This window comes from Capra hircus, chromosome 8 (genome assembly GCF_001704415.2).
Source record: "Capra hircus breed San Clemente chromosome 8, ASM170441v1, whole genome shotgun sequence".
NCBI lineage: Eukaryota > Metazoa > Chordata > Mammalia > Artiodactyla > Bovidae > Capra > Capra hircus.
The window spans coordinates 81,099,044-81,115,558 of record NC_030815.1 but is presented as its reverse complement, the minus strand read 5'-3'; the positions used below and the strand labels follow the sequence as shown (position 1 = coordinate 81,115,558).

Sequence of the window (16,515 nt, the reverse complement as noted above, 5' to 3'; positions counted from 1 at the left end):
ATCACTCTGCTTCCTTTTTTTTTCTTCAATATTTCAAGAGAAACCGGGGGTGAATGGTCTGCATGTGAGTGGTGGAGTGGGGAAGTACAGCCTCTAGGAGATGGCTCTTTCATGTGATGCTCTAAACACAAAACCACTCTGAAATGATAAGCAGAAGATCCTTCAAAACCAAACAGAGGAGGGGAAAAAAAAAGAACGTATTTGGATGTCAGCAAGGTAGTTCTGCCAACCTAATTACAACCTGTGACATGTAATTGTGAACTGCTGAAAGACAAACGGTGAAGCTAAGCATTTATTACAAACATACACAGAGGTAAGACAGAGGTGTTAATTTTGAGGCAACTGTCATAAATCTGATTCCAGGATATTATTCCATTAACATTATTATTATTATAGCAAAGAGTGTAAGCAGGATGACGAGTTCCTTTCATGTGTTTCTCAATTCCTAGGAAATTAGGCTTACGAGTCAATACCCAGCTGAGACATTTGAAAAAACACAAGGCACAATGAAAATGGCAGAATGCTAATTATACCAACAAGAAGAGAGTTGTTCTGTACATTAGAGACTCATTTACAATGCATTCTTATCTTCACGTAGACACCATATTACTCAACCCAAGAAAGGTGCACTCCAGGGCTCCTTATATGGCAGATTCAGCCTTCATAGGAAAGCAAAAGTAAAATGAAACAAAAACAGCAAGCCCACACTGCCTAAACGAGCAAAGAATGGGAATAAGACTGTCAATAGTGTCTTAAAGGCAAACTAGTCATTTTTCTCAAAACCGGAGTATCTCCTCTGGAACAGTGATTCAGAAAAGGGGGAGGAGTTACTATGTTACAGGTCCTATTATATTAAACAGTAATAAAAATCACGAAGTGCAGTACTGATAAATGTTCTAGTTTTACTGCTATGTTTGAAAAGCACTCCAAATTCTCAAATGTTGTGTATTATTTACTTCCTTATAAACTGACTTGTCATTGTTGTACATTTAAATTATACAAATGTGTTTTTTTATCCATACTGAAATACCAAAATCAGGCTCAAAAACAGACTCAGAGAGGAAAATTTATTCATGCAATTTATGATATGTAATATATAAAATACAGTGAAATCATTATGGGTATCATCCAAAAGTTTTAAACAGTCTTTAAAATGGCTATTAATAATTTATTCATTTTAGTTCATATGGGACTGTTTAAAGTCATCCAGCAAAAAAGAATACGAAATTAGTATAAAATGTTATTCATTAAGATTAAGACCAAGTCACTAAAGAAGTCCAGAGGTATGGAATTTATGATCTTGCATACATGTTTATAAAATGTGGACTCAGGAAAGAACCATTTAATTTACCAAGAAATTCCTTTTATCTCCAGTGTATTACAACTAATAGAACAATGGCAAATTTCAGTGGAGATGTCTTTTTGAATGGCTCCTACTAGACTTGAGATTTCTCTACTCCTATTTAGGGTACAGAATTGACCTGCAAGACTGTCATTTTTGTTCCAGTTTGTTTTACACAGCCCCAAGCAAAGCCTTGACCATAAATAAGGCAATGGGGCCCCAGGAGCCAGCTGAGTCATAAACCCTACTCAGTCACATGTGGCTCAAGGTGTTGGGATCCCAAGAGAGTCAAGCCAAGCAAGTGGAATCAATTTAGGTCAGAGTTAGGAAAAACAGTGTCTCCCCACCCCCAACCGGCAGTGTAAGACACCACAATCCCCCCTCCACTGTTCAAATACAGGGAGTGGTAACTAAGCCCAGGAAAACATCTAGACCAGGGCAGACTATTTCCACAGTCTAAAAAGAAGGAAAAAAATGATATTTGACAACCAACCACAAGTTTTTAAATGTACGGTTCTCCTGTTTTTGAGCATAAAAGCAGTCTTGTTCCTACTCAGTTATTATCACCATCACAGCTTTTGACATTTGTACCCAGTACCATTTGGCCATAGGATACTTAGGCTTATTACTTTACAGAAACAGATTTAAGCATGTTTAAATCAATTTAATACTGCAAAAAGCAGCAAACACACAGCCTACCTGCCTGGGCAGGCAAACTTAAAAAGAAAAGCTTTATAGATTGGCCTACAGGTCAACAAATTCTGGTTTTGGCAGACTGATGTCAGGAAGGGGTTGTAGAAAATAAGTTTCTCTGTATGAAAACTACTTGGCCTCTAGTTCCCTCAGGTCAGAACTTGGAACTGTTAGCAAACATGCCCTGAAAAACTGCAACTCTCATAAAGTGCTAAAAACTTCCAAATAAATGCAGTCCCTCAAAACTGTGTACAAATAAGAAACATTTAATGAACAACCCTTCCTTTGCCAATAATTCCACTCAAATTAAGTCCAGCAGACTCTTCAAAGGGACCAAGGAAGCCCCCTTGTTAAGACAAATTCTATATATAGACAGCTGAGACAATTACATGAGGCACATAACCAAATATACATAATTATCCTAGTTTTTACATTCCCATTATCTTCATGAATACAGGATAAAAATCAGTCTAAATGACCTTCTCAGACCTCCTCAAGGATTAAGACTAGCCAGCTAGCTTTTTAAAAGTGTACGTGTGTAGCACAGATCAAAGGCAAATGCTCTGGTCAGTACTTCTCTACTCATGGGTTTTACTAAGAATGTGTGCAGCTTTCAGGGAAAACACCACAAATGACAGCTGTTCAAAAGCATGGAAATTAATTGGCAGCAGGAATTTCCTTGACTAATAGGGAAAAACTTAAAGTCACATGTTTTGATGAGCTTATTTTTCCCATCCTTAGTCAAGCATATTCGCTTGTTAATGATTAAGATTTTCAAACAGAAATATAACCAAGAAAAGCCTGAGTACATAACCAAGTAAAATGCTGAGTGAAACACAGCTCCCTATGACTGAATGAACAACAGCATTAATGAATGGATTTTAGGCATAAATTACACACAGGGAAAGGTTCAACTTGCAGGTCTTGATTTTCCATATGAACTAAATTGGGATGACAATAAGGATAATACAGTATATTTATTATATTAAAAAATAGTAGCAAGACAAGTGACCCCCCTGAACCTCCCCTAGTAAGCCATCTGCTCTGAGCTGTTTTTCTAGCAGTGGTGATAGATTTACACTGATCCATCCACAGTCTCTCTGACACAGGGGCTCTCAAGTCGTTGCCCTTGTGACCAGTGGTGAGAATGGATGAGACAGCTGGACAGGATTATGCGGCAGCCTGTGCCCTAGAACCAAGTTGTGTTGACTCTGCCTAGAGCTATGACCTTGGGCTCATTAGCATTACGCTCTTACCGCCTAAGCTAACTAGCCACTGATTAGCCACGATCCAACATACGCCACTCTGGGAGCACAATGTGTTCTCAATCACAGCAACAATGTGAGTTGTTATTTTCAAGGCAACGGAATTGAGCCCATGACATGCAAAGGCTCATGCATGGTGGAGTGTACACACACTGTCCCTCAAGGCAGCAATGAGATGGCCCTTCCAATCTATCAAATGACTGCTCTGACAGCTCAGAGAAAGCAAGAAATAGTCAAAGAATTTCCAGGAATCTCCCTGGTGGTCCAGCAGTTAAGACTGTGCTTCCACTGCGGGGGGTGTGGGTTCAATCCCTGGTCTGAGAACTAAGATCCTGCATGCCACTCGGGCCAAAATTTAGAAGAAAAAAAAAAAATTCCGAAGCATGTTCTCCAGGCACCACAACAGAATAACATACCTGGCCATCCCTAGACTTGAAAAGTTGGCAGGGACAATGAGAATATCCAGCCTGGAGAATGGGTGTGTTCCCAGGACAGAGTGTGCTGCAGAGAGGCAAGGAGGGATTAGCGGCAGAAGGGTCTCCTGGCAGACCCTCTTCAGGCACGCTGGAGCAAAGACCCGATGAGGAATGATCTTCTGGGTGGTGGCAGAAGCATTCTGGAAGCGGCAGGGGTATTCCATGTGACCACAAACACCAACATACCTGGGAGCAACACGAGATAAATAGATACATTTTATGGTAAATTAGGTTTATTCCTCTTTCCATGGAGATGAGGTACTTACACAGACATAGACAACTTCCAGGAGACAGTGGTTCTAATGGACTCTTAAGCAAAACAGTTCATTTGAGTTCTTGTCTTGTTTATTTCTACAGAGTGGTGAAAAAATTACAGATCAAAACACTTATCAAAGTGCTGAATTGATTATCTGCAATCTAAGCTAAGTGGAAGTAGTAAAATCTTGTTTTAGAATAAACAGGGAGAATCTCTAAGATTCAAAACAACAAAACAATCCCCTAGTAAAATAAAAAAGCAATTCCTATCCTTAGAAACATGCTTGTCAAATGTCACTATGGGAAAAATCTTCTCCCGTTCAGAATAATTTGCAGCTTAGAAAGGAGGGAACAGTGCAACCAGGTTAAAGATCCCACATACTCTGAAAAGTCCTAGAATAAAAGATGTAGACTCGGTGATGGACCCTGTGAAACAAATCACAACGCCGTTTCAAGCTTTTCAAAAGAATATAATCCATTTCACTGAAAAGTAACCTACAATAACTGTTCTTTATGAAGGCCCTCACAAGTTTTGCTGTTAAGGAATACAGGAGCACTTTGATACAACAATTTCCCCAATCCACTTTCAATACAAATTTAACTGAATCAACCTTTTAAGGAAACAGATCAGAGCCCAGCCCACACCATCTGACCACTGCAGCAAAGGTGGAGCCGGAAAAGAATTCCTAGAACCTGACTCAGAGGCCTCAAGAGAACATATCTACCCAAAGACCCAACATCAAAGGAAACTATCTTTTCACCTGCTAACACAGCCTTTCTTCAAACAGAATGGGAAGTCCCTCTAATTTGAAACTGCAAATTATAATTCTAACTATAGGTACTTCTTCACAATGAATATTGAAACACCTTAAAATGCTGGCACATCCCAATATGAAGACTACACCAATAACGCCTTTCCACGTGCTTAAAGTGCCGTTCACCAATCCGAGGCTAGCATTACCCAAGAAGATCCACATCGCCGTGGAGATAAGCCTCACCTTCCGCCAGCCTGGGACACAGAACACAGCTTCCTGCACCAATGACATTTTACCACAGGTTAGGGTAAGAGAAGTGGGTGGAGACCCATAAAAACTTCTGAGAGGATAAAGTGACAGGAAGAACTTCATTACTGTCATTGAACATTAGTCAAAGTCTCTGGATTAATAACCTTGCGTTACAGAGAGAGTGAGTAGAAATGCCTTCTGGCAAACATCTAACTGAAAAGGCTGCAATTGTCCACCTAATAACAAATACAGTGTCGGTACATCAATTCAATCAACAGTTAGAGAATAGTCTGGGGTAGCCAAAGGTACACCCCAAAAAGCTACTTTGTTAAAAAGATAAAAGGGGTGAGTTAAATTTTCTCTGGACAGGAATGACACTAGCCAAGGTAATGAAGGTCATTCCAGTTGTGTGAATTACCACTGTTTTTCATAATCAAAGCCTGAGAGAATGTGCAGGACTTTAAGGCAATCTAGCTATAATCAAACTAAGTGAGACCATAAGACTCCCAATAAAAATGGAAACGGCATCAGGGGAGCCACACATGTGTTCCTGCTGAGGGGCGGGGGCGGCTCAGGAGACCGAGGCTTCAGAGGCTGGTCTCAGGCTGGCTAACTGACCTGAGTCAGGCAGCTCAGTGTCTGGGGCCTCTTTTTCCTAATCTCTAACACTCTCTCACACAAGTGGCTGCTGGGGGAGGGGAGGAGTTGATTGGAAGGGGATGTGAGGGAACTCGGGGTTGATAGAAGTTCTCTGTCTGGTTTAGGGCACATACAATCGTCAAAAGCTCATCAGGCCAAACACGTAGAATCTGTGCACTTTGTTGTATGTTAATTATGCTTTAATTAAAAGCAAACAGAATATCGAAAACAGTTTCTAAGATTTCTTCTGGCACTGCAATTCCATGACAACCCACCAAAGGAGCCCCTTTCACGCATCAGCCACGTTCCTGAAATGGTGAAGTAATATTGTACTTTTATAAGGTCATGAATAGTCTCCCACAGAAGCAATATTAACCCAAGATGCCATATCTTCCTTTCACACTAACCTTCAGTTATTAGTCTCTGTGTATGTGCCTGCTCCAATACATTCTCAATATCACCAACAAATCAAGCATTTGCAAATACCAGTTCATTGTGTCCAGACTTGTATCAGAGTAAATATTTTAATAGTACATATTATTAATAATGCCTGATGGTTAGTTAATAAATAATCTATAATACTAAGTAAGAATAATAAGCAATAATAAGTCCTACTGCAGCTGCTACTGAACATTCACTAGGTGCCAAGCACTGTTCTGAACAGTTTATATGCATTATCCCAACTAATGCACACAACATCCTGAAGGGTAAGAACTACTCTTTTCATCACACTGAGTCATCATAAGCTCCTCTCTGCTGACCCTCCTGCTTCACATACTTCATGATTCTTCTTGAGTAAATTAGGATCCTGGATTTTTCTCAAAGCTGAGTTCAGTTGGTCTGTGGTTCTCGGGCTTCCTACTCTTCCTTGTATTGATAGTACTAGTGCCCATTAATGTTGCCAGGAGCGGGAAGAACTGGTGAAATATATGTTAGACTGGTAAATGATGGGAAGCTAATCACTGGTTCCCTCTCACACAATTGCTAGGCTAAAGTTATTTTATAAGAGGTCTTTCCAAAGAGTAAGAATGACCATGTTTTACTCATAATCACAAAGGCGAAAACTGTCAGGAAGCTCTTCTTTAGCCCAATCTCTTATTTCAAGAAGGTGCTGTACTAGAACCACTTGACACAAATGTTTTCCTGCCACAGGTTCAAAGGGATTGCTAGAAAAGTCTCCCCTGGAAAGCATATCCTTTACTGCTCACAAGCCCCTTTCTCAGTTCAACCTGACAACTTAGTAAATATTTCCAGTATCTTTGCTCTATTCAAGGCACCTCAAAGGATGCTGCTATGTACACACATGAATAAATTTCCAACCCTACCTTTGAGGAGCTTACAGTTTTCTTGGGAGAAAAAAAAATTTTTAATTCTGAAAGTTACAGTGACATAGGTTACACAATTTATTAACATATTTTAGCAAACAGCTTAGATGCTCGCTTACCATAAAAATCACAAGTGTTCAAAATGCCACCACCAGCCCCCAGTGAATTGTCGACAGTGATGTTAATGTAAACTGCGATGTAGGAGTGTTTGGAAGCTGGATGCTTTTTCTCAGGGTATTTAGTGCACTGCAGAGAAAACTGAGATGTGTACAGTAAGAGACAGAAAGCCGGAATATCTTGAGAGAGCAAGGGCTGGAGAAATCAAACCAAGCCAGGAAGATATGAAAAGTTTTGCTCACAGTGAAGGATGTAATGGAAACTGGCATTTTTCCTATGACTTATATATGTTTATAATGTACATATTATAAATATATTATATATTATACATATTATATGTGTGTGTGTGTGTGTGAGCTGCTCAGTCGTGTCTGACTCTTTTGTGACCCCATGAAGTGTAGCCCGCCAGGCTCCTCTGTCCATGGAATTTTTCAGGCAAGGATACTGGAGAGGTTGCCATTTCCTTCTCCAGGAGATCTTCCTGACCCAGGAATCGAACCCAGATCTCCTGCATTGCAGGCAGATTCTTTACCGTCTGAGCTACTAGGAAAACCCTATATATATATATGTAATTCCTTCTTTTCTAGACTCTCAGAGAGATAGAAACAGGGTTTATCCTCTAACATCCACAAGGGAATTTTCATCACCTTTGCAGCTCTAAAGAAGACCTCTTCCTGTACCAAGTTGTCCCTTCTCTAGGATGAACAACCTCAATGCCTTTTCTTCTTCGTGTTGCCTGCCTTCCTTGCGTTTAATCATTTTTGTTGAGTCCTCTGGACTTTATTCAAGTTTCCATGTTGTGCTTAAACTGAATGGCCCCCAAGTGAAGACAATATTTTAACAAAGGCCTTGAGAGGTTAAACATAACAAAAATTCCCCTGGGCTGGAGAAGGTTATACTTCAGCCAAATAAAATTGATAAATTTTCAGAAGTTTACCTAAGTGCCTTTTAACTAACGCATTTGCTCACCTAGAATGGGCTAGAGCATGCATGGAGCTGGAGCTGGAAGAGGGAACATTCCTCACATAATTTAGGCCACATGAACAGTGATCAAAAGTTCAGTGACCAATACTTTGGCTAAGTTTCTGAGACACAGATGAAACTTCAGGCAAATGCAAGCCTATGGTGTATAAAGCCCCTGTAAAAGTTACATTTACATGAGTTGAACTGGTGGTCTTGGGAAGGTTTGAAATAGAAAGGGTAGGGTGGGGCGGGGGGCGGGGCAGAGATGCTGAGGGAGGCAAGGGGACCAGATGTGAATATAACCAAAAACACCACTGTAGTTGGCACTTTAGAGCACCTTTGCTGGCAAACTTAGCATGGAGCCAAAGATTTAATGGATAAAAACACAAAGCCACCCTTTGATGACTAAAGACAGCACACATGGAGCACACAGCCAGGGAAGGATTAAGCAAATGAAAGCTATTATTTTATCAGCAGTACATTTCTGATGGACAGGCACAGTGATAAATGGAGGGAAAACTTAGTCATAGCATGTCGGACACAGAGGGAGTGTGGGAGGGACTCCATTCCACGGGCCTGTGTTTCCATACAAGGACGTGCTTCCCCAGAGTGGCAACCCTGACCTCTCTCCACAGCTGATGGGGTTGGCGTGCCTCTTTGGGCTTTCTCTTTTTCCATCTGCTTGCCCACAGAGTGGTTACTTTTTGGCTGTTAGGCAATCTGTGTGCATCTGTCTTGTGGAGGCTGGCAGAGGTCCACCTGGGTGGGTAACTGGGTGGGTGCGTAAATTTGTCCAATTTGGAAATGAAGTATTAGAATGTCCACTGAGACTATGCACCCGAGCACCCCCTCAGTCCAGCTTCTGTCAACAATAAAAGCTTTATTTTGCTTTCCTTCTGTCTGTTTCTCAATTGGTTCTAAACACAGGACGACAAAAGAGGAATCAAAATTACCCCTTCCCCTAAACCCCAGGAGGAATTTCAGATATCACCTCTTTCCAGAATCTCCACTTGGTCTGTCCATATCCTGCTCCCATCACAACTATAGATGCAAGAAGAGTGAAAAGCCATTGCAGCTACTTCTGCAATGACCGCTGCCCACTCTCCTCCTGTGTGTCTCTGGGAATATGGCTAGAAGGACAAAGTAACAAAGTTCTATCTTTGCTTTCTCCTTGTTTCCTAAGGCACACATTTCCTGATGCACACCTCCCCTAAGAGTCAATGAGCCCTGAGGGTGTAGATGAAGAGCACAGCGCTTCTTCACCACAAAGAATCTGAGAACCCTGAACAAAGACTTTCTTCTACAGAGAAGGGACGTATGGCCTGCCCAAAGAGACATAACCAATAGAAATGGCTCCTTCAGCTTCAAAGGCAATGCTTTCAACTTCTGTTTTCTGTTCTAACATGACAGATTCCAATCAATAACAGTGGGAAGGTAGATCAGACTCCAGGTGAGGTGTGGATGTTACATGTAGCCTTTAAAAGTCCCCAGGCAAGGCTCTGAATCACCTCTCTAGGGGGTCAAGCTGAGATGTGAATCCATGTGTTGTAACTCAATAGGGATATGGACATGAAGTTGCTGTCTGAAGCTTCTGTATCTTTATGTGAAGAAAGGAGATAATAAAGCCTATCAATCTAACAGGCTTATCCTCAGGACTAACTGAGATGACATTTAGATCAAGACCTTCTCTGACTGCAACACCCAGTAGCTTCTGTATCAGTTCAGGATAGGCTAAGATATGCTGCAGTAACAAATAACCCCGATGTTTCAGTGCTTAATGGAAAAAAAGGTTATTTGTCAGTCATACCAAGTGTGCTGTAAATCCAAGTAATTCTCCAGGGCACCTGTCCTCCTCGCTCAGAAATCTGGGCTTCATGAAACTGCAGAGTAAGGCCTACTCTGTGATCTCAGTAACAGAGGAAGAGAGGACCAGAGGGCAGCACAGGCGATTAAATGTTCCCATGTGAGAATAAGACATGTCATTTCCATTCACAATGTTCTTCCCTCAAGAGTACATACATAAAACCCAATAAACAATCTAGGATCCTCAGGACAGACAGTCCTGACAGACAAGTTACTGAGCAGGAAGTAGAAATTTCTTCCCTTCCTCCAAAAAAGCAAATGTGGACAATAAGACATGCCTATGTTAATAGAGGCCTCAGTGGCTTTATCTCCTAAGGGTACCAACTACTACTGTCCCTGTGGTAAGAATGAAAGTAACATAGCAAAATAAAACCCAAACAAGAGGAATTTCACTAAGAGCATATCTTAGTTGGTTTTCAAGGATGAAATGAGCATCTGTATCATTGCTCTTTGCTGAAAGGTACTGACTTAGTGAATTCGTGTCAATAGGAAAAAAAGATTAAACTGAGGTGGGTGTCAAGGTCACCCTGGAACAAAGCATGATGCAACAATGTACAACGAGCAAGCACACTTCTGTGCCTCTTATGTGCATTCTCCTTCCTTTTGGCTCTGAAAACTAGATATAGCTGAAAGCCCAGGGAGGAGGCTACAAGTGAATATCCAAAGGCCCACACTAATTTTTAAAAGCTTTGATTTTCTCTGATCCATCCTGAAAAAGAAGAAATTGCTACTGAAATTAACAGAGCCCTGACCTAGCAAGATTCTCATAACCTCTCATAGCCTTCTGACAGCTTCCTTGTGTCCTGAGCTCCAAGGAGGCTGACTCTCCCCACTGAGGGAGGGCAGCCCCCACAAGCGCATGGCTGATAACAGGCAAGGAATCAAAACAGAGAAGTGGCCCACAAAGTAATCCATCAGATTTCTTTCCATTCAGTTGTGCTTTTGAAAAAATAAGTACCGAAAACCAAAGTTAGACGTAGAAGGAGATAAAGTATTGAATCTGACGATTCTGTTGACTTAATGAAACACATAAAAATATTTCACCTGACTATCCAGAGGATCTCATATATATATCTCTTTCTTTCTGCATAAACACTATGCCCACATTTCTGCCTCTCAACTCTCTTTTGCTCCCAGTAGGGTTTTTCCTGCTTTGATTAATCATATTTTGGTTTAGTTTCTCAGCAGGAATGACTCACATTCCCAGTGCTTGGAATAAATGCATCATACTGGTCCCTCAAGTGTTTGTTTTTCAGCAAGTTCCCAAGTACAAACCTGAAGTCAGCTTCAGAAGGTGAGAAGGATCTCTCTGTTGCCAGATCATTTGATGAGCAGATCTCCGGCTTCATTTCTGTCCAGGATCCCACTGCAATCGTGAAGGTGGAAGCTGGCATTGGCATGGTGACATAGTAATGCCAACTTGAGTAGCCTACAAAGAGAAAGAGAAAAACATAATGAGGCCAATGCATGGTCCTGGACTTTACTCTGTATTTTTTCTCTTTAGGCACTTGAAGAGCTTGTGTGCTAAGTTGAGATGAGCTAATTCTTGGAGGTGGGGCATTATTCTAGGTCTCAGCAATAGAGAGATGATAGATTCAGCATAGCCAAGAAGATTTGGATCTCTTCCATGGATCAGTTTGAAGCCCTTCTAGTGAGGCTATAAATAAAGGGTTGAGGCGGTCACTAATAGCTACAAACACATAAGGACAGAGGTTGTATGCTACTAAGGAGTTAAGAACATATCTTATCCATATTGCCAGCACAGTACTTGGCATAAAAAAGAAGATGCTATGTTGAATGAATGAATAAATGACCATTTCTGTGCTTCCAAACTACTTTGTCTAAATTCAATTCAGGTCACTCTAAAATGGATATAGCAAAAAAGAAAAAGAAAGACTAGGCAGGAAAGTATATCGGTTTTAGCACCAACCCTGAAACTACTTATTTATGGAAGTTCAGGTCTTGTCTCTCATCCTTTTTATCTGTTAATATATTGGGGTAGTCCCCTTTCCTCATGAAGCACAAGAAAAACAGAGCTTGGGAGGTTCAGGCGAGCCAAGGACTCCCAGCTAGTTTGTAACAGGGTTGGAATTTGTAGCTGGAGATCCCTACCACAGCCAAAAGTGTACCCCCTCCACTTAGTCCAAACCATAGAGAAGGTTCTTACCAAAGGAACAATGATTGATAACTTATAACATTATGCTTCTTTTTTTCTTGTAAGATGAGGAAATGATTTTAATGTTACTGAAATCTCAAAAAATCTCATTCAACCTGACTTAACGTAGTGTTTTTTTCCTGAGCATGTGTTATAAATTAGTGGGGTTATCTTTAGGGAATCTCACATTATGGAACACAGCGCTTCACTCTTCATGTTTCCATAGTGGGAGCCACCGCTATAGTAACACTCCCAACCTCTCTTTCGGCCCCTTGCTAACTCCTTCTGAGGAGCTAATCTTCTCTTTCTTATTTTAAGTTGCTGAGGGTTAAACACTCATAGAATGGCCTGTTGTCATCCAGTTTGGTCAATTGGTGGATAAAGTCAAATTCAGAGTCGAAATATTAACAGGCCTACATTGACCAGCAGACTTTTAATGACATTTTTCAAAGTGCTTTATCAGTAAAAATCAGTAATAAAAGTTGGATTTTGCTCTCCATGTACTTGGATTTTTAAAATCTCAACTAATCTGATATTACTTTGCCAACAAAGGTCTGTCTAGTCAAGGCTATGGTTTTTCCAGTGGTCATGTATGGATGTGAGAGTTGGACTGTGAAGAAAGCTGAGCGCCAAAGAATTGATGTTTTTTAACTGTGGTGTTGGAGAAGACTCTTGGACTGCAAGGAGATCCAACCAGTCCATCCTAAGGGAGACCAGTTCTGGGTGCTCATTAGAAGGGCTGATGCTGAGGCTGAAACTCCAATACTTTGGCCACCTCATGCGAAGAACTGACTCACTGGAAAAGACCCTGATGCTGGGAGGGATTGGGGGCAAGAGGAGAAGGGGACGACAGAGGATGAGATGGCTGGATGGCATCACCGACTCGATGCACAAGAGTTTGGGTGAACTCTGAGAGTTGGTGATGGACAGGGAGGCCTGGTGTGCTGAGCTTTATGGGGTCACAAAGAGTCGGACACAACTGAGCGACTGAATTGAACTGAACTGAATCTGAACTTTGGAAGATTGGAGGGGTCATTATTTATTACCCTCTGAAACTGACAGTTTAGATAGAAAGAAGTACATTTCTGATAAAAATCAAAATTTTAAATAGGAAACAAAAACTTCAACTTAGGACAAAATGAACATATCTCAAGTTTGAATAAACAAGATATGCTATCAAGTTTGGAAATCAATAGAGGAGATACCTTAAGAAGGAATACAGAAGGGCATGCTGCTGGAAACCCTTTACAGAGGCAGCCATTGTCTCAAACTTGCTTGTAAGTTTGATACTGGTTCTGCAAAGAGTGGCTACTCTTGAGATCACTTTCTCCACAGCTGACTAAGAAGCTGCAGGCAGGCTCCTCTTTAAAGAGAACCAAATCCAGTGATGCTGGAGACAATCTGATGATATGCATAGCTTCTCCTGGGCTTGAAGAAAAACCACAGCTGTAAAAAAGAATGGCTGCCGTGATCCCAGGCCACTAAGAGGAAGGTAGAGACAGTCCCAGCAGGCGTGACCAAAGCCTGACATGGATCCGACATGACATGCTGCTCTGAGTCTTCATCCCTAATTCTCCTGCTTTCCCATACCTGCCTCATTCTCTGCAACCTGACGCCTCCCCCACAGTTGCTCCACTGAAGAACTTCAATTTGGACTGGACAACACAATGAGAGCTGGCATAAGTTGGCGGGTGGGGAGGAGGAGATATGAGAAGAGGAAAGAAGGTATGGGAAAAGAGTGAAATATCCTAGATTTTGAATATCCTAGGTTTAAAAGAGAAATTTCGAATAACAATCCTCTCTGGATCACAGGGCTGTGGTCTGGTCATTCTATCTCTGAAACCTATTTTGGAGTGTTGTTGAACATGGGCTGTTGAACCTTTCTTTCAAAAACTTCAGCTCCTTGGTCGGCGGAGAGGTTCAGTAAATAAACAGCAACAGTGAGGCTTGCAAGTAAAAATGGAAGATTGAATACATATCTGATAAAGAGTTAATATCCAAAATATATAAGGAACTCACACAACTCGATAGCATAAAAACATATAATCCTTATTTAAAAAATGGGTAGTGGAACTAGGTTGCTTTCTCCTAAAATCCAATTAAAGGACAGTAAAAGGATTTTTTTTTTTAAGGCATAAACCAAAAAGAATAAGGAGAATAAAATAGGAGACAATTACCCACAAAATACTGGAAGGCAGAATGCAGGTGGTAAAAGAGGAAAATGACATGGCAGCTCTGAATCCTAAGTCAGCTGGGAGAAAGACAAGATTCACCTCATTTTATCCCCCAGATCCTCCCAAAAGGCTGTGAGTAGAGATGCTAAACTAAGCAGGATGGGTCTGATGACTCAGAAGGGCTCAGATCCCTGGGTGGCCACCCTTGCTCCTCACACCTGGGCCACCTGTCTCCCCACCCCCCACCCCCCGCCAATACATACTAGCAAATAACTGGAGGTTTACTTTCCAGAGAATAAAAGAGAGGGTCTCTGAAGGTAGAATGGCATAGTTGAAGCAAATGAATGGGATTAAATGAACAAATGTATATCAGATGCTGAGACCACCAGCCTTAGGTGTGTGCTGTGCTTAGTAACTCAGTCGCGTCTTACTCTCTGCAGCCCCATGGACTGTAGCCCACCAAGCTCCTCTGTCCATGGAATTTTCCAGGCAAGAATACTGGAGTGGGTTGCAATTTCCTACTCCAGAGGATCTTGCTGACTCAGGGATCGAACCTGTGTCTCTTGCATTTCCTGCTTTGGCAGGCAGATTCTTGACCATTACCACCAGTCATTTCCCCTTATTTGACAACCAAGTTTTTACCTCCAGGCAGGAAAATGAAGAAACCTGACAAGCCCAAGAGAGACAACCAAGGATACTGAAATTGGAGGTTTCCTATGATTTGTCTATGATGAAACTTACAGATGACAAGGCCTATGCACTCACTCAGTGCTCCAATCACATTTTAGTCCCCTACCCCCAAATGCCTACAGACAAATCAAGGACCTTCAAGCATCTTTAGAAAGCCCCTAATGCAAAACAGAGAGATAAAACCAAAAAGAAGCAAGCAACTTGGAGGACAGTGAACATGCTAAGAAAGAACTTCAAAACACACCAAACAGATACATAATGAAAGTTCAGAGAATTTATTGCAGTAGAGAATTGAAAAAACATGAGAGAAGGAAAGAAAAACCCAATAATAGGAGTGAGATGGAATGTAAAGCTGAAATCTCCTCAGAAATAAAAGAGACAATCTAATATCCAAGTAACAGAAGCTCCAGAAAAAGACATCAGAGAAAATAGAAGGAAGAAAACTGTCAGTTAAAAACTTTGAGAAAATTTCCCCTAATTTCAGGGACCATGAGTTTTCAGACTGAAAGGGCACACAATATCCAGAACACCTGGTACAAGTCCACCTACATTATGATACATCATTATGAAATTTAGAACCCTGAGGATAAAGGCAAGATCTTACAAGCTTCCCCAAAGAGAGAGAAAACAAAAATCACTTACAATAGGGACATTTTCAGACACGTAAAGTTTTTTTTTAAAAAATTGCCTCCCACACATTCTGTTTTCTGGAATCTACAAGAGCACGTAAATTATGCTTCAGAAGGAGGTAGTAAACCAGTAAGAGGAGCATAGATGATCCAACATACGAGAGACACAAAGGGAACCTGTAGAATAATGGAGAAAGGCATTCCCAGGAACCAGCTGTGCACCCAGTAGAGAGTATAACGTGCCCTGCAGGGCAGAGTATATGGCCCCAGGAGAGACTGCTTCAGGAAGACGGAACTGAGAGAAAATCTGATGTATCTGAGCATCTGTAAAGATTTAAACAACTTTTTAAAGAATCTTGGGGTTGGCAAATAATGTAGAAAACTAAGCAAAAGAGAACAGATAATAAGGCTATTATTAATTCATGAAAAACTAGCATGTAATACAGAAATAATAAAATAATCAAAGTTGCACTAACAAACATAGATATAACAATATGTGATGAACATTGATCTAATCAAAGTTATGATATTAATTATATTGTGAAGATAAAGTTTTGGGAAGGAGGCATGTGTGTGATGGAGAGGGTAGAGCCTGCAGGAGAGTACCAAATCCTTATCTGCCACAGTGTGAAAACCAACGCTGAACAGTCAGCATCTTACTGAATATTATGAACATATGTATCAAATAATCAAATAAAAAAGAAGATACTTTTTGAAGTCAGAAAAATATGCTGGAAGTACTGAGGACTGCTATTTTGGAAAGGGAGTATAATAAGCCCAACTGAACTATTTGACTCTTTAAATACGTGTATTAAAAAAATTTCTTTTAATAACACAATTGGTCAATTAAAAGAGAATCTTATCAGAAAAAGAACAACATTTTTGGTTCTGAGATACTATTAAAATGAAAAAATATAACTCAGAA

General features: G+C 40.8%; 1 protein-coding gene across 2 annotated transcripts in view; it reads right to left on the bottom strand.

The window, feature by feature from the left end:
* The window catches only part of C8H9orf3 (chromosome 8 C9orf3 homolog), a 420,759-nt gene that overhangs the window by 294,776 nt on the left and 109,468 nt on the right, over positions 1 to 16,515 (bottom strand). For both annotated transcript variants that reach the window (XM_018052467.1, XM_018052468.1), the window contains exons 4-5: positions 11,218 to 11,371; positions 3,717 to 3,962 (exon numbers count right to left, since the gene is read on the bottom strand). In XM_018052467.1, coding sequence (XP_017907956.1) covers positions 3,717 to 3,962; positions 11,218 to 11,371 — 400 coding nt within the window. The remainder of the gene's footprint in view (positions 1 to 3,716; positions 3,963 to 11,217; positions 11,372 to 16,515) is intronic.